General features: G+C 39.8%; 1 protein-coding gene across 1 annotated transcript in view; it reads right to left on the reverse strand.

Moving 5' to 3' along the window:
- Window positions 1–19,117, reverse strand: part of armc8 (armadillo repeat containing 8) — a 37,780-nt gene extending 18,663 nt beyond the window's left edge. Inside the window, exons 1-8 of the mRNA XM_031561300.2 lie at window positions 18,993–19,117; window positions 12,018–12,094; window positions 6,517–6,588; window positions 6,028–6,170; window positions 4,800–4,897; window positions 4,524–4,616; window positions 1,441–1,521; window positions 6–81 (exon numbers count right to left, since the gene is read on the reverse strand). Coding sequence (XP_031417160.1) covers window positions 6–81; window positions 1,441–1,521; window positions 4,524–4,616; window positions 4,800–4,897; window positions 6,028–6,170; window positions 6,517–6,588; window positions 12,018–12,094; window positions 18,993–19,037 — 685 coding nt within the window. The 5' untranslated portion in view covers window positions 19,038–19,117. The remainder of the gene's footprint in view (window positions 1–5; window positions 82–1,440; window positions 1,522–4,523; window positions 4,617–4,799; window positions 4,898–6,027; window positions 6,171–6,516; window positions 6,589–12,017; window positions 12,095–18,992) is intronic.
- Between the last annotated feature and the right edge of the window lie 322 nt (window positions 19,118–19,439).

The raw sequence follows: 19,439 nt of genomic DNA on the forward strand, positions 1-19,439 counted from the left end.
CTCACCATTAACCAAGGTCAGGGAGACCTGATTGTTCTCATAAGCCAGAACTGAAAAACATTTCAAAGCCTGCATCCGCACCTGATGGTGAAAGAAGGAAGAAAGAAAACTCATTCATAATCTGAAGGTTAAATGTTTGAACTATATTCTTAGTTTTGGCACAAATTAAGTCAACGGCACAAAAAAAATGAAATCAGAAAGAAAATCCATGGAATTGATCTTACATGGTGAAAATTACAATCAAATATTCTTAGACTTACTAACAATTTCATGGAGCTCAGATATTGGGAATAAATACAAAATGTACTTTATTTAAAAGTGCCTTTCAAAACACCTAAGGTCACTTACACATACAACTAAATAAAATTCACAAACAGGGAAGAGAAATGTTACTTGGTCTTTTAGAACAGTTTTAAATTCAGTGATCATTTTTAAGCAGTTTAGATAGTAAACGTATGCCTTTATCCATCTAACCACCAAAAAAAATTGCAGTTGGCAAAGCACTGCACTTGCCAGATTGCTTTCGTTTTCTCAGCACTGCATTGGACGAAACCAGAGAAAATCACAATCATAAAGGTTTCTTAGCAGGTAGGGTCTTTTTGAGAAGTACGTTAATTTAGAAAGGAGCAGCTCCTGGCTGAAGTTGGCTGACAAACCATGTCACAAAGTGTGGAGCTGTATTTGACCATAAAGTTAATGTTAAAACTTACTTAAGTCCAACACGGAAAATACAAGTTACATCTCCAATAGCGATGAGATGCACAACATCCTTCTTGACTGGACAGCTGTGGCCGCTTCCATGCTGATATTTTGGTGATAGTTGACACGTTATGAGAGAGCTGGCTACATTCTGAGCTGTTTTGCTCTCCAATATTTTGAGTTTGGAATGCAGAACCGATTTAAAACGCTTGGGTTCATTGCACCTTTAAGAATACTTCCATGCTTTTATACCTATACCTAACAGTAGGACCAAAATTACATTATTCTGAGGATTTCCGGTTAGTTAGGACCAATTTCCTACACCAGCATTGCTGTACGTTAGCCAATATCATTCGATTTGTTTGCTGATGTAGCATGGACCAAGGTTTGTATTGCTCTTCAACGTGATCGTGTTAAGTTTGGAAGCTGGAGTACGATGACGTAAAATGACACTTTCACTTAACATTTCGGGCAACTTCAAAAATCTGCATTATACGCAGCACTTACAGCATGGTTTGTGCAGCCTAAATATGATGTAGTCATTTTTGAAGAAAAGAAAGAAACGTGTAAAAGCCACGATGGTAGTGTCGTGGATATTTGAGCAATAATCTTAATTAGAGACCATCAGGTGTGGCCATATGGCCTGCCATGTTGTGAACAGGCCTCCACATTGACCATATAGGGAATACTATGAAATGTCTTCCCATAGCAGAAAAAGGTAATGAACAGAAGTGCTTGTACCTTAAAGGATGGCGAGACCAGCAGAGGCGCTATGCTCTGGATGGCACCATGGTTGAAGAGGACAGTCTGATGCTCTGGGGTCTGAGGGGCACACACACAATCACACATTCACACATTGTGGGCTGACTTTGGATTTATCATATGACCATTGATGATTTGACATTATGTCTGATTTTTAGCAGTCAACAAAGTGTTGCTAGGGTAGCCGTCATAGCAACAGGTCTGTAACCTCAAACCTTACACAGAGCAAGCTCGTCACATATGAAACTACCCCAAGCCATTCCATCCCAGTACGAGCACAGTAAACCGTGCAAGGAGAAATGCACCTGCAATATATTCTGTGAGATCAACAAAACCATATGGATTTTCATACATCCCTACAGTTTAATTCAAGATGGAATTATTTACATTGACATTAGGGCTGTACAATTAAATCGATATTCAATTACCATTATGGCTTCCAACGATTATGAAAACAATGCAATCGAGATTAAACAATTAATGTGCCGCATTCTATTCGCAGTGATGCTCTCATTTTGTCTTATGTTATAAATCAAGCACACTAACTTCTGTGGTCACCCCTTCCTAAAAACCCAAACCCACTCTTAGCTGAATGAGTAGCACCACTGCGGACATTTCTCATGATTAACTATGCATGATGAAACATACCGTTACATTCGTTAGCAAGCTAAGATATTACAGTTGAATACAGCCCAGGGCAAATAAATAACGCCAGCCAGAATTTAAAAGGAAACGTGAATTTTTTAGGACAGTATAAACTTTAGGAGTCGCAAAAATCTTCTGTGGTAAACACTGCCATTGCCTGCACAGCTGTTCCAAGCCATGAGTAAATCTCAATGAAAGGCACACCGTTACGCTTGGTCAATAAATCTTGGAGCTCCGGTTACGCTTTAGCAGATCAGACCTTTAAATTACTCAAAGACAGGTAATGGGCGTATCATTTTAAACCTAAGAACGAGTACTATTGGATAAAATAGGTGTCAATCAGTTTCTAGTGACTTGATAGGAGGAACAATCTATTCTATCCTGTATAACTCAAATTCAGATGCACCATGTCAGCAACATGACTCATCATAACATGGCAAAATTCTCCCTCTCCCTCTTTGTCTCCTTCTATATCATATTATGCTAAGGCATTACTACTGATAAAGTCACCATGTTACCTTCTGTTAATTGCTTATCCAAATGTATCTCTTTTAGTTATCCGAATTGATATTTACTAACCAAATTTTTCTCTTTCCTTTAGCGCCCGCAAATGCCGATGCTGTGAAACCATTGTTCCTCATCACCATAACCATTTAGTGCATATACGCATAATAGGCAACCAACCTCTACCCACTCACTTTGTCTCTTTTCTTCCCCTCCTAGTCTAGACCGTCTACACCGTGGGTTGCTGCGGTGGCCTCTCCATCTGCCCACACATCCCCACCGCTGGTCATGCATTCATTCTACCCGCTCATAATGCATCTACATACTCTGTTCTAGCTCTACCTGTAATGTAAATAATTGCCACCATCAAATCAAATCAGTTTTCTGTGTCACTGCTCTACTTACCATTCTACTAGTAACCTTGCGAGCAGACTGTACACACACTAACCTGCTCTACAAGACACCAATGCAGACTGTATACACACACTAAGCTGCTCTACAAGACTCCAATGCAGATACACACACTAAACTCCTCTACAAGACTCCAATGCAGACTGTACACACACACTAAACTCCTCTACAAGACTCCAATGCAGATACACACACTAAACTCCTCTACAAGACTCCAATGCAGACTGTACACACACACTAAACTCCTCTACAAGACTCCAATGCAGACTGTACACACACACTAAACTGCTCTACAAGACTCCAATGCAGACTGTACACACACACTAAACTGCTCTACAAGACTCCAATGCAGACTGTACACACACACTAAACTGCTCTACAAGACTCCAATGCAGACTGTATACACACACTCTACAAGACTCCAATGCAGACTGTATACACACACTAAACTGCTCTACAAGACTCCAATGCAGACTGTATACACACACTAAACTGCTTTACAAGACTCCAATGCAGACTGTATACACACACTAAACTGCTCTACACACTAAGACTCCAATGCAGACTGTATACACACACCAAGCTGCTGTACAAGACTCCAATGCTCTCTCCCCATTTGAATCCACTATTAATGTATGCAACATGTACAGTACCAGTCAAAAGTTTGGACACACCTTCTCATTTTTTGAGAAGTTTCTTCTTTACTTTTATTATTTTCTACATGGTAGATAACACTTTTTTTGTTTAGTACATCATTCCATATGTGTTCCTTTGTAGTTTAAATGTATTCAGTATTAATCTACAATGTAGAAAATAATAAAAGTAAAGAAAACACTTCTCAAAAAAATGAAAGGTGTGTCCAAACTTTTGACTGGTACTGTATATACCATCTTATGCTTCTTTGTAGCATGTACATTTGTCACATGTATGCCAGCATGCTTATCCTGATGACTTGTATGAATTCATCTGCCATGTTTCTGATTCTCTCCATTTCTCCTCCCTTCCCTTCTACCTACTGACTATATCATTTCATATCGTTCGGATTACAAGGTAAAATACTCAACCATTTGTAGGAAACTAACTATCCTTGTCCCTATCCTTGAAAGCAGGCAAGCAATGATTCTGACACAAAGAATGTCAAACCAATAAAAGCCTCAACTTCGACCTTCAAGGAACGAGAACTCAATTTTTGATATAAATCAGATCTGCCCCGTTCCATGGGGAGGTAAAGTGAATGAGGCCAGATTCTCGTTTGGTCTTAATCATTAGGGCCAAAATGCATCCAACAGTTCACATACACATACAAGAGTAATAATATGTTTTCCTTCAATGTCTAATATCTAAGAGCTGAGATGAAATGCATGGTAAATGATAATAATCATCAAATTCACAAACGGCGATTGAGGAATTAAACCAGACATTTACAGCTACATACTTAGTTACTAACATCTATGGAGTATATACAACCACATATCCATGCAAAATCAGTAAACGGACATGACCTTGCAGCAGTGAGAGATGATCTGTGTAATGTACTCCTGTGTGCGTAGACTCTGGTTCATCAGAGACATGAGATGGGGAATCACAGAGGGATCCTTGGAGAGAAAACATGTTTATGCACACACACACACACACACACACACAAATGACTAATAAGTGGACATTTGACAAAAACAGACAATCTTACATCTATACAATATATTAAATGGGAACATTGACAGTGACACAGCTTAACGAGTCTCTTCAACATAGTAGCTATGTGCTAGGGCATCTCTTACCGTATAGAGTAGTTGCACAGGCGTCACGGGACTGATGAGCACTGTTCTTAGGCAACGCAGGCACGCCTCAATGAAGATCAGGTCCGGACAGAGCAGGCCTGCAAAAAAGGCGCACAGATATGTTTTGGGCAATACAATGACAGATTTAAATAGGTTCCTCTGTATCAAATAGAGCCTAATAAAAGCTGACAGATGTATGTGAAATGTCCATCAATTAATTGTGTCTTGTGTCAATTAACCGTTTGTTAGTTTAATGCAGTGGTCCGCCGTTAATACAATAGTTATTTCAAAGTAAAAACCTATCCTCCTGTTCTCCCATTCCGTGTGTGTGACTGTGTATATGTGTACGTAAAGCACATAAACAGCTTACACCTGGGGTTGTGTGGGGTTGTGTGGGGTTGTGTGGGGTTAGGGTTCTGCTCAAGGTTTCCTTCTGTTAGAAGTGAGTTTCTTCCTTGCTAACGTCACCTACATGCTTGCTCTAAAGGGTTCAGGCCTTGGGCTCTGTAGTCTAGTGATTTTAGACTGTCAATTGCTAAAGCTGCCATGTTGTGGAAAACTGTTCTTTTTTTGCAGGTTTTGAAATCAACATATGGGAGCTCATAGAAACATGGATAAGGAAGATGTTGCAGCAGTATGCTAATAATAAGGAACTCTTCAGACTGCATTAAAGAGACAGTATGCAACAATGCCACATTTATGCCACTAAATTGCCAAAAACCATTGGTTAGCATGCTAGCAAGCCTTTCATCAGTTCCAGCTGGGCTGTTGTTTGTAAGGTTTGTGCATGCCTTTTCAGTAGTTAGATTACTAGTTCTTGACCAAAACTCCTTACTGATGCTCTAAGGAGGGACACACACACACACTCCATCTTTTCTCCTTCTTTCTTCCATGTCATCATGTCTTCCATTCTATCCATTGATTATTCCAACTCTCTCCTTCCTCCACCATGTCTTTCTCTCTATGCCACTCTCACTCTTCAGAACCTCCCTTCACTGTTAGCATCAAGCTGCCTTCTTGGGGCTTTAGGGAGATGGTTAGCCATCGCGCTCATTTCAACAGCAAGAGTGAACACCTACCGATAACTCAATTTTCAGTCACAGATGAAATATTAAGCCTTACCACAAAATTCTGTACCTCAAAATACAACAGTCAGTTTTTGGGCTTGCTCCTAAAATGGTTTCAGTTAAACATTAATTTAAAAATGTGTTTTTGTTTGTGTGAGCACCTTGCAACAGGGCAGGTATGATGTGACAATCCACCAGGGACTTGATGTTGTTCTCTGTGCCCATGGCCAGACTGCCTAGCACCACCGCACACTCCGTCCTCAGTTCCTCGCTGGAGGAGCCTTGCTGGAGCAAATACAGGAGCCTGGAGGTCAAACAGGCAGGTAGCTCAATTACACCTTGATGAAGTGCTACACCCACCAACACATCTACGTTCTATGCCTACATCAGCATGTTAGTCAACAGGTAGCTCAATTACACCTTGATGAAGTGCTACACCCACCAACACATCTACGTTCTATGCCTACATCAGCATGTTAGTCAACAGGTAGCTCAATTACACCTTGATGAAGTACTACACCCACCAACACATCTACGTTCTACGCCTACATCAGCATGTTAGTCAACAACTAAGGATATGGTATAAGAATGTTTTTAAAACAGTGATATGTGTATGTGAATTATGAGAGAGTAGGAAAGTATGTCTGCACCTGGGCACGGCTCCCAGTACAATTAGGTTGGCCTTTTGCTTGTTGTTTCCAATCACTGCGTTCTTCATGTCACTTTAAAAGAAAAGAGAGTTGTTGTCTTAGAATCATTATGCAACATTCAGAATGTAAATTACTGCAGACAAATTCAAGTTCAATTGTAAATCTTGTTACACAAGATTATGTAGGAATATTATTGGAATGAATATTAATACTTTATTTGGGTCATTATGCTCCATGCAAACTCGTATCGCTACCTTTTGATTTTTAGTGGACACTCCTTTGAACATTTATCACTTAGGAAACCCAATTTTAAGACCCATGTTCAATTCTCAGTCAAGACAACATACTGAATGAAATGTCAACACACACAGTCCCCTAGACAATTATTGGCACCCCGATAAAAATGAGTAAACAGGGTTATAAGAAATTCACCTTATGGTAAATTAGCTTATTCTCAAACTGAAAAATGGGAAAAATCCAACCTTTAACTGAAGTAAATATTTTCTGAGAAAAAAGCATCAGGAAATGGTTCTTTATTGGCACACCCGGAAATTCCTATAAACGAAATGTAACTGTAGCATTTAACTTTTCTAATTTTTATCAGAGTGTTTAGGAACTTTCAAGCGGTAAACCATAGCTTCGTGTTTCAGTGGGGTATAAATATGACATGACAAGAGAGGCCAAATTCCCTTATTCATTCATGGGAAAGACAAGAGAACACACAAATCAAACAAGGGAAAGTGTGCTGACCCTCATAAGTCAGGGAATTGCTATAAAATAAATATGTACTCCCCTGAAAATGCCCATATCTACCGTTAGGGCAATAGCTGAAAAGTTTAATCAACTGAAACTGCTACAAACTTGCTTAGAAGAGGACCAAAGTTAATGTTTCCTCCACGGACAGTGAGGAGGATAGTAAGAGAGGCAAAAAAATGTTGGGGTCACCAAGTCTTTAAAACTACTATCACACGCCATCTCCATGCCAACAGATCATTTGGAAGGCAAGCCAGAAAAACATCTTGTCATTTAACCACAGACGTAAGCGCCTACTAAACGCTCCTGAGAATTGGACTTGAGCCTTGTTCTATGGTCAGATGAAGCAAAAAATGAGCTTTTTGGCAACAAACACTCAAAGTGGGTTTGGTGTAAAAAGAAGGAAGACTATACTGAAAAGAACCTGATCCCCACTGTTAAGTATGGGGAAAGGGCTGTGATGATGTGGGGCTGTTTTTCCTTCAAAGGCCCTGGGAACGTTGTTAGGGTATATGGCATCACGAACTGCGTGAAATACCAGGACATTTTTAATCAAAATCTGGCTGCCTCTGCCAAGAAACCTGGGTCGCCGTTCTTCAGATATTCGCTGGATATTCCAACAGGACAATGATCCAAAACATATGTCCAGATCAACAGAAAAATTGACCTTCTGGCTAATCTAAACCCAATAGAAAACCTGTGGGGTGGGCTAAAGACAAGAGTGCACAAGAGAGGACCTAGCACCACTGAAGAAGAGAATAAGAAAACAGAAAAGACTCGCCCCATGGTATACTGTAGGTACACCTAGAATACGTCCATTGCGTTTGACTCTAATCAGAAACTTGCGTATGGATTAAACCGGAACCTACGTATACCTCCAGTTTACTGTAACCAGATCCCACTTTAACCACGCCCCCTGAGCTGGGACAAAAGCCACGTCTTTACAGATGTGAGCTCTCCCTCTCTTCCTCCGGCGTCGCCCGGCACACATCTCTCACCTCAGGCATTGCCTGGAGCACATCTGTCTTTGTTCGGCCACTAAAGGGTGAACAACTCTCTTTGTTCTCTCGCACGAAAGAGAACAAAAAACGCTCTCACTTTTGTCTTACGGCAAACAAGCGCCTTCTCATTAGCCAACGAACTGCTAACTGAGACTAAGTAAGTTTAGCACAAGCAGCTCACGAGAGACCTGCTAGCCGACAACAGAAGACCTGCAACGGAACGAGCGCTCAAACTCTTCGAGCTAAACTGCAGTGTAACACAGACGACATCTCAGCTACGACCTCCTTCATCTACGGACACATCATCATCTCTTCTCTGCCCCATCAACATCGGATCTGTCATGGCAATAAAAGTGACCGGGCGCCAAAAAGAGCCCGGGTGACGTAATATTGGCTTTCAAACGATTCTTGAGTGACAGTTGCTAACCCAGCCACTTTTTGGCTATCAGTCAGAGAGTCTCAAGAGTCGTTCGAAAGCCATCAGCTACTTTTTAGTCACTTAATATTGTGCCTAAACTATGAAGTATTCCGTTTTAGCTACACCTTATTATTGTGCCTAAACTATGAAGTATTCCGTTTTAGCTACACCTGCCAGTATCCTGTAAGTAAGCAAATTTCAACAGGTTTAGCATCTCGTTAGCGATTAGCAATTCCTCCCTTTGAGCTCTTTAGTTAAAGGTGGTGCAAACAATTCCCTGTTTTGTGAAAATGTAATTGTGGGTGCCGTCAGATATGTCTATTAATCACAACACATTAAGGACCTTCTTAAAGCAGCCACCGGAGGAATTGCTAATCGCTAACGAGATGCTAGCGGCGAAACCTGTTGAAATGTGGTTACTTTGACACTATAACTAGTGAGTCAACAACTTTCCTAACACAGTCAAACATCAAGCACATGGTTGTTTTGCTTGGTTTATTGCAGGTAAAATACAGGCAAGCTGGTCTCAGGTAGCGAAGTATAATGCGAGATGCTCTGGGGTAAATCGCGTTATTGAGGTATTTAATGCAGCGCCAGTCTGTGACTTCCAAAAAGAGCCCGGGTGACATAATGCTATGCTAGTGTTGGTATAGCAACCGTCACTCAAGAGTCGTTCGAAAGCCAATATTACGGCGCCCGGTCACTTTTTGCCATGACAGATCCGCCAACACGACACCTTTTCCAAAGGACTGGTAACTCCGACATAACAGCATTTAGCTATCATAATTGTATAATTGTCAGATTTTAACAACCTGGCTAAGCATAGGACTGTTTACTTTTGCCATTGTTCATGTACCTGATCTGTTTTGTTCACCGAACATAACTGTTGATATATACTTTCATGGTTATTTTGTAGTTGGCTTCGCCACACCATCTAAGGGTTATCGTTAGGATTGCTCCTCAGAGACATAGGGTCTTGCATGCATCACTAACCATTTCCCTCTTCTAACATGGCATCGTAATCACACAACATTACATGTACATTGGCCTTCACATAGCCACATATGCGAAGGAAACACTCAAACACGCGCTGCACATAGGCACGTCCTTGTTCACATCACATGTATGTTCGCGAACGTGCACACACATGCACGCGGAACTACGGTGATCGAACAAAGGAACACACACAGCGTAACCCGAGCCCACAAGCTCACACACACACTCCCTCCCTCTCTCTTACACATACACACAGTCCTTCAATTCATTAGTTATCTACATTTAGTTAGATTACATATTGTGTGTTATTTCTTATCATTGTGTAATTAAATACTTTGATTATATATGCTGGTCTATTTAATGTTACACAAGAATGAATGCTGCCAACCTCTTCTATTCAGAACTTCAATGACCTTCAACCATACTATTAATAAGGTAACTTTGGTTGTAGTTATTCATTTAATTATTAATCAGAGTTCCAAATTGATAGTTTAATATATTTAATGAGACTGATTACTGGATTATCTTTACTTTGACCACTGTGGAGGACACTACACTTGTGTGGCGCCCCCTAGGTGTTCAACTTAATTGATCTGCCTTTGTTGTGAATGGTGGATGCCTATCCAATCATATGAGATCAATGTGTCTTGGTGGCCCTCGCGAAGACGGTATCAGATTACACACTATTGCACCCACTTTCACCTGGTGCCTGCTCACAGGGTAAGGTACCTACATAGTCTGGTACTCCCATGTGATGCTGGTACCAATTACACCCACAACACTGACCAGAAGTCATGCACTTAAACAAATGACTCGAAAACTAGAAAGAAAAACGGTACTCCACCAAACTTGACATATTTCACCTGGCATGAAAATAAGCTACAAAAAAGCACTTTCTGATGCAAAATCAGCCTACTACTCTTCATCGATTGAAAACAATAAAAACTACTTCTTTATATTTATTTTTTATAAATAAAATTGTAAATGTATCTGTTTACTAATCACATTTTCTCTCTCTTATAGCATGACTTTTGCTCGCAAATGTCGATGGGTGTTGAAATATTCTCACTCATCACCATATCCATTTAGCCTCCCAATGTTCCATCTCTACCTCTGTACCTGGCAGACTCCAAGTGATGGGCCCCTGCTTATGTGCCGAGGTTCTGCTCAAGGTTTATTCTTGTTAACAGGACGTTTTTCCTCGCCCGTCACCACTTTGCTTGTTCAAGGGCGGTTGAGGTCCTGGTCTCTGTAAAGCGCCTTGAGACCGTTTTAGTTTTGGCACTATATAAATACATTTGAATTGAAATGAATGTCAGAGATTATTGTAACGCAGTGTTTCCCAAACTTTTTACAATCCCGCACCCCTTCAGACATTCAATCTCCAGCTACGTACCCAATCCCCCCCCCCCCGCACTCATATTTATATTGTTTTCATGTTTGTAAGTCCCGTCCCGTCCCCCCAAACACACACACACAGGTAATGAGAAGTGTGTGCTTCAGAGGATGCACATAACTCTGCATTGTCTGGCTGAATTTGAGAAAGTCTTAAATCGTGTGCCTGCATTTTGTTTTCATGCTCTTCAGAGCTGAGAACCCACTCTCACATAAGTACGTCGTGGCAAAGGGCATCAAAGTCCTTTCACTGAGGTGTGTTGTTATGTTGCGTTTGACAATATCTGTCACACCGAGTTGATTTGCACACAAAAAAGCTAGTAGCTTGGCTAGCAACAACTGTACTGCTGCTAACATCCTGATCCGCGGTAGACTTGGAAGAGCAACCTGGGTTGCTGTTGCCGGCAGGTGCATCCTTGATTGTAGGCCTTCTACTAGTAGTAGCGGTTGGTGTTTCTCTGGACCGGGGATTAACTATTTTTAACCATTTTCGTGCAGAAACCGGAATGAGCTCCCGCTTCTCTACACAGGGCATCATCGAGTGGAATTCTGACGAGGGAGCTAACCGTTGAGCCTATGTTTTGACTAAGTAGCTACCTGTAGCTATTTTTGGCAGTGAAATTATTTTGCTGAAGACTACAATGTATACATGAGTGTATTTTTGCCATTGCGACTGGGCTATTCAGACCATTTAAGATGTCATGTCTATAGGTCAGTTTGAAAATGTAATGGGCTGTTTCACTTTGAATATGCAAATCACATTTCTTCCAGTTTGGGAAACACTGTTGTAACACATATTTTCAGCTCGAGTCATGACAGGAACTTATACAGGCGGGCAAAAAAACATCATGACAGGAAATTTCACAAAGACAGAAACAAGCTAACAAGTGAGAGCATCATGGACAGCTGAGTGAGGAATTTGCAAGGGAAGTACTCACATGACTCCCTGCAGAACCTTCTGAGGATCTGGGTCAAAGAGCCGGTCCACATAATGTCGACTGGTTGCTGTGACTTCCTGCATAGTAAATGAAACAATTGTTGAGTGATTTGAGAGATCTTTGAGAAATGGTCTGGTACAGATGGTAACCACAAATAAAAATGCCACCAGATGGACACCAACGCACCATCACCATCATTCTTGCAGTCATGTTTCAGCACAATGGATGTCCATCACTCCTAGTTTTTTATATGTTTAACAAAACGTGTTGTTTATTTACATTTAGTCATTTAGCAGACGCTTTTGTCCAAAGCGACGTACAAGGGAGAGAACAGTCAAGCTACGATTTATTTCTAGAAATGTATTTTTTTATTTCTATTATTTAGTACCATATGCTCTGGCTCCGAATAGCCCTAACTACTGAAGCTTTGATACAATGTCCGTTATTAAACCCAGTCACAAAAAAGGCATGACCAAAAACATGAATGTAATGTTTTGTTTTAATATATTTACTTGCTAGCTCAAAGATGCAAAGAAGAGTTCTTCCTATGTAACTGTGCTAGCTTTTAGGTAGTTTGAGATAACAGCAAAGCCAACTACCTTGCTAAATTTTCAGACCCTCCAGGAAGTTGCGATGTTGCTATCGCACCAATTCACGCGAATTCAACGATTCCCCGCGAATTCAGCGCGACGTTGCAATTTTAACACATCACCGCAACTTTCCCGCAAATCTCCCTTCCGCGGCTACACCGAGGGCGGAAATTCTGCCCTGCAGACACTAGCAGAGTTCTGAGAATGGCTACACCAGACGTGGAAACCGAACGCAGCCCATATCCTCTGAGAATTCAGAAATAGATCTGGCTTCAATTTTTATAATTTTCTGCGAGGTGTGCGTGGCCCTTTTTACATAGAGTCTGGTAATACATCAATGAAATGTAATGAAAATATTTATTTTGCTGTGAATAATGAAGGAAGCAATGAATCCGATTATTTCCCAAACCCCTGAGAGCTGTTGCCATGGAGATTTAACATTACTTTCTGTTTGAAGATAAGGTAGCAGCTAGTGTTGAAGAATGGATAACTTGAAATTGGACGACTTTAAATTAATATATGAAATTATAACATAAACTATTATAACATAAACACCTATACGGATCAAATAAATCAACAAAGATAGCAAAACAGATTGATCTGCATAGAATGAGAACGGCAGAAACGCAGGAAGGACGTCAGACAGACAGATCAGTGACACAGGCTGTTTTTTCCCGCTATATGTGAAGGCTGAAACATTCAAAACATAGTATTCAGTCTTACTGGTGGTCCTTTTGTAATACCAACAGGTGCACTTCGTTGTGGATAAGTAAAGCCTATGTACTGTTCCCGCTACGTGTTTTACACCACCAGTGCGTTAACGTAGGTAAACAGACAGCCAAACTCGAGTACACTACTTTATTGATTGTCAGGTGAAATTTATGAAACTGTAATACAGAAAATACTTAGAAGGTATACTAAACACAGCAAGTTACTATTATACTCGTTACATCAAGAATCAGAGCAATAACAGATTACAGCACAGCTGGCTAACAAGTGCTAACGTTAGCCATTAACGGAATTATGAATGAATAACGGTCATATCGCTATATTACTAATAATTAACACTAACACAGTTCATGGAAATAATATTTAGGTCACTTAAACATGTTTATCACAGTATGAAACAGTCAAAACACGTAGTCATTGTTTTCGAGGGTGTGAGGGAAAGCATAACACAAGGTTTACCATGAGCATACTTAACTAGCATATGTTTCCAGATAACTGTTTAACAGCTGTTGCCATTCTCACGAGACGAACATTTTAATGATGTCAAAGTAAAAGTCCAATACTATACTTCTGTTCGTTTCTATAACAACAATACAAGCATACATTTGCTGGCCTAAATAAGCAGAGGGCAGAACAGTCTATTTTGCTACATTTTTGTAGTCCTGGTAATCTTTTGTTTGGCATGTTGGTAAAGTTATTTAGGGGGCCATTTATCAATGGTTTTGTTCTTTAATGAATGTTTGTTTATTAATTACTTATTTTTCAACCAATAACTCAATTATAATTACAAAGAGGGAAATTCGCAACTTTTTTAATCGCAACTTTCACTTGCTCCCGCAATTTCATCGCAACAAACACCTAAAAAAACACAGCAACTTTCATCGCAACTTTTTGGAAAAGCTCCCGCGAAATCAGGAATTTTAGGCCGCAACTATCTCAAAAAAGGCCCGCGAAATCCTGGGGGGACTGGCTAAATGATATGTATCTAGCCCATGTAGAGAGTAGGGTGTCAGTGGTGTCATGTGCCAAAATTCCAAGACACATATGGACACATCTTATGTGTAAAGGTCAATACTGTGAGATAAAGATGTGTGTCCTAAAACAAGATAGCCCTTTGATTACACAAAGAAATCTGTGTCTGATCTCCATTTCTTTGGAGAACTGTTTATGGCTGCCAGACCATTGCCAATAAATATCTACCATGACAGCACTGCCTCTAACCTACTGAACTACAAGACCTAGGTACACAGATGAAGGAATAAATAGAAATAAATACAGTCATTTCAGAAAGTATTCAGACCCCTTCGCTTTTTCACATTTTGTGATGTTGCAGCCTTATGATGAATTTAAATGATTGAATTTTTCTCCCTCATCGATCTACACTCTGTACCCCATCATGACAAAGTAAAAACAGGATTTCAGAGTTTTTTCCACCTGTGTAAATTCAATTGATTGGACATGATTTGGAAAGGCACACATTTGTCTATATAAAGTCTCTCAGCTGACAAGATCTTGGGAAGGTTACAAAATAATTCTGCTACATTGAAGGTTCCCACAGTGGCCTCCATAACTTTAAATTATTAGGACTCTTCCTCGAGCTGGCTGCCAGCCAACTCGAGCAATCAGGGAGAAGGTCCTTGGTTAAAGAGGTGACCAAGAACCCATTGGTCACTCTGGCTGAGGTCCAGAGCTCCTGTGTGGAGATGGGAGAAACTTCCAGAAGGACAACCATCAGCGCAACACTCCACTGATCTGAGCTTTATGGCAGAGGGACCAGACAGAAGCCCCTCCTCAGTAAGAGAAACAGGAAAGCCTGCGTGGAGTATGCAAAAACAATCACCTAAAGGACTGTGAGAAACTAGATTCTCTGGTCTAATGAAATGAAAGATGTAACTGTTTAGCCTCAACTCTATGTCTGGAGGAAACCAGGCTCCGCTCATCACCTGCCCACAGCCATCCATGGTGAAGCATGATGCTGTGAGGGTGTTTTTCAGTGGCAGAGACTGGGCAACTGATCAGGGTTGAGCGAAAGCTGAACAGAGCAAAACAAAATATATCCTTAATGAAAACCTATGCTCAGGACCTCAGACTAGGCAGAAGGTTCACCTTCCAGCAGAACAGTTTGTCCTTTTAAATACATTTGCATTGTATTAAATACAATACATTGGTGACATATTCTTCTCTGACAGGGACATTTTCATGCATCAATCACAAACCATTACTGCCCACTTCTGATTTAACTATTGTAAAAAATAATACAATAATAATAAGTCCAAGATAATTCACAGGTACAGGAAATAACAATGAATACAAAAGAAACACAGAAGACATACATAAAATTGATATATGTATAATAATTTATAAATGAAAATATGATAGATAAACTAATCTAGCTGGCCAATAACATAACACAAGAAATGCAACTTCATAAAAACTAGTTTAGAAAATCCATCAAAGCACCCAAAGAGGATGCAGCTTTGACACTAAAGGGAAAGATTTCAGTCTGGACTAAAGCAGACCCCGATGAAGCCATCTGAGCAGGAGTATAGAGGTGTAAAAGATCTGAGCAGTCTTGCAGGAGTATAGAGGTGTAAAAGATCTGAGCAGTCTTGCAGGAGTATAGAGGTGTAAAAGATCTGCTATATCAGGGGTTTTCAACTGGTTTTGTCCCAGGGACCACCATTCTGACCAGAAAGTAATCCGCGGCCCACTGATGTGCCAGTGATTCATAAAAAAACATTTTACAGTCCCGTGCCCTTCTTTTTCATGTTTGTAACCGCCGCCACGCCCCCTCCCCCGCACACGTATTCTGCCTATAATACTTGTCAGTGTAATTTCTTCGCTGAATATGGGTCTACATCAGTATTTTGGGCAATGCGACTTGGCTATTCAGACATAAATATGTCGACGGGCCCAGGGATTTTATAAAAATAAAAAAAGTCAATGGTGAACTGATCAACATAGGATTATGTCGCGGACCACCAGGGGGCCACGGACCCCTGGTTGAAAACCCCTGCGCTATATAATCTGGTGCCAAGCCATGAAGGGGAAGGGGTGTCATGTGACAGGAGGGGTGTAATATGATTGGCTGTAGAGCCCAAATATCAATAACCTTTCATGGGGTCGCAAAAAACTTGGTCTTCTGGCTCAATTTAGTTGATCCAGTTTACAGGGCAAATTGAGCCATCTGAGAAAACCGTTACTAGCTACTGTATCAACCAAATTTGGCCAACTTTAGCATACCAAGTTTAATTCTAAATCCTCCAATCTGCTGTTTTTCATGGTGTAATCATTTGTCTACAGTTCTGAAACCTGAAGATCGTTTTGTAAAGTCTCTAGGATTACGAAATAGACATGGACGTCTTAAATTGAATGAAATTCATACTCTTTTGAGGATTATCCACAGATTATTATTATTTTAATTTTGAATGTAGACTCAAACTGTTTGTTTGGCATAACAGCAAATCTCTGCAACAAACTGTCGCTTGCACATTTATCACTTGTACGTCTACGTTTGTATTACGTTTACCATAACCACTTTACTGTTCTACTTGCACTGTAAATGTCACAAATACATCTTACAGGATGTTTTTTGCTGCCATTACCAAATTGCCTTTTTGCACTACCATAACCTCACTTTACAGAAACGTATGCTGCTGTATGTGAATCTGTAAGTTTACTTAGTATTAGGAAATGTCTTGTCATATCTGTTGTGCCTGTGCACTTTATATGTTTCACCGTGGGAGAGTGGGAAACGTCCTATCGATTCCTTTGTATGTCTGAAATTGACAATAAAGCTACTTTGACTTTGAGCCCATAAATATAACAAACACCAACATGTCACATGTGGTTCTACATATCCATATCATAACACACCTTGTAGCAAATGACATTCAAACTAAAATGTCAGGTACAAAAAAATGCTATTCAAAATGGCAAAACAAGAGTGATGCTTCTATGTCTTCCACAAGGACGTAAACGAACTACTGTTAGGTTGCAACACTTATTTAAACACCAAATATTTGACCTAACTTCATTTAGACATAAGGGGGAAGATAAACCACCGATTGAACTTAAGCCCAAGGCTCTGGCTCATTCGGCCCCACAGCCACCATTTTGGGGAAGGTGCTTAGTGTAGCAACCCAGAGATACACTATTGCTAATTCACTCACAATAAACTAATTACACACCACCATATGTGATATAACCTTTTAAACTCAGAAATGACATTTGATGTGAGACTGATTATACCCGATATCTTATGTTAAACTGTACTGGTCAGGTATACTGATTATACCTTATACCACTTCATTCACATTGATATGATGAAGTGAGAGACACACTTATATGTCCTGTCATGCTAGCATAAAAAAAAGAAAGAAAGACATTCACTAAAATTAATCTGTTTTGGTCAATCTTTGTCAATCCCACCCATTCTCAGGCCAAATCAGCCTTGAAAGTTAGTAAGTGTCTACAGCAAGATGAAAATGGAGTATGCAAACTAAATGTAGGGTCACATGACACAAATTGTGTATGGTCGCCCAGATACAGGTGTTGGGTCAACTTACCCACTGGGTAAGTAATCTCTCCCCCCCCCTACTAATAATATTTGTGTTCATCGAGCTCTGAGCGTCTGAGCATCAGGAGCCTTTCAGTTGCTTTGAGCTAGAGAAATTCCAATTGAATCAGCTGAATGTTTGACAGATTTAATTATTCATTTCTATGAAATGTTATTTATTTATCTTATCTTGAAAAGCCTTTTATATATATATATATATATATATATATATATATATATATATATATATAACCCAAATATACAAAAGCCAAGTCACACTGAAAACCCTGAGAATGAGACCACGTTAAACAGTTCAGGATGGATAACGCACATAAAAGAATGAAGAGAGTAAAACGGTGTATGACGAATTTCAAAATAGTGCTTATAGCTTTCCTAGTACTTCGATCAACTGTTAGTGAGCAAGGCATTCAGCTCACTGATCAGGTGGTGATGTACCGGCAGCCAACATGTGGCGCCGGCGTCAGTATTTGTACTTATTTTAACATTCAAAGATTCCCCTAACAATTTAGCCTATGATACCTAACATTAACTTCATGATTGAACATGCGAGGATACATTGCTGCTACTGAACTTACTAGCCAACTAATATTAGATTATTATTTGTATTATTCTTAATATTGTTACTATTGTTGTTATTATTATTATCATTAGTATTTATTAGCAGCAGCAACAGCAGAAGCAGCTACAAATTATACTCCAAGACAAGAGGTCGATCGAACGCCATCTACATTATTTTCTGATTTAACTCCCATCATTATCAAACTCAGTTATATTAGCTATATTTCATGTGACGCGTATAGGCTGGAAAATGTTCACCTCAACTGGCTATGGCTTAGTTATGCCATATACGTCAACTTGCATACTTAGAAGCACTGCCACTCGCAAGACCGCTTTACACGCCACTATGTAACGTAGCCAGGGTAGTTCACTTGTGTCAGCCACATTTTATGAAACTTCCATTAGTGGCCTTGGGCTAAACATTTGCCATTTTCATTCCTATTATTACCATTATCATCATCACCATCATAACTATTTAAATAGTGTTTTGTAAAAAATACGTTACTTCACTGAACTCACAGACAACACGCTGATGCGTAAGGGGGCCTCCAACAAGCACGCCATTTCTTCTCGTTCGACAAACTACCGAACAAGAACAGCACTTTCTATACGAGGCAGAAATGTACAACCGAGTGATATCGGTAGAAAAGGTTCATGTTGGTGTGCAAAGTATGAGCTATAAGCCCGGAAAAATTATTTTGGACCGCAAAACAATATTAAATTGATGTTCTGTTAAAACGAATATGAATTAGGTAATTTAACTATCGAAATGTATCAAAGCTTGAAAATAATGAAAAGCTTCGATGCGACTGATTCGACAATACCTATGCATATAAAAATAGTCCTTAAATTAGATCTATACACATGTGCTCATTAAAAGATGAAGACACATAAACCAAAGGTGGTATATAAACATATAATATTTGTCACATATTTATTTTAAGTAATAAATGTCTTGTGGAAAGT

Source organism: Clupea harengus, chromosome 2, assembly GCF_900700415.2.
Source record: "Clupea harengus chromosome 2, Ch_v2.0.2, whole genome shotgun sequence".
In the NCBI taxonomy this organism is placed as follows: domain Eukaryota; kingdom Metazoa; phylum Chordata; class Actinopteri; order Clupeiformes; family Clupeidae; genus Clupea; species Clupea harengus.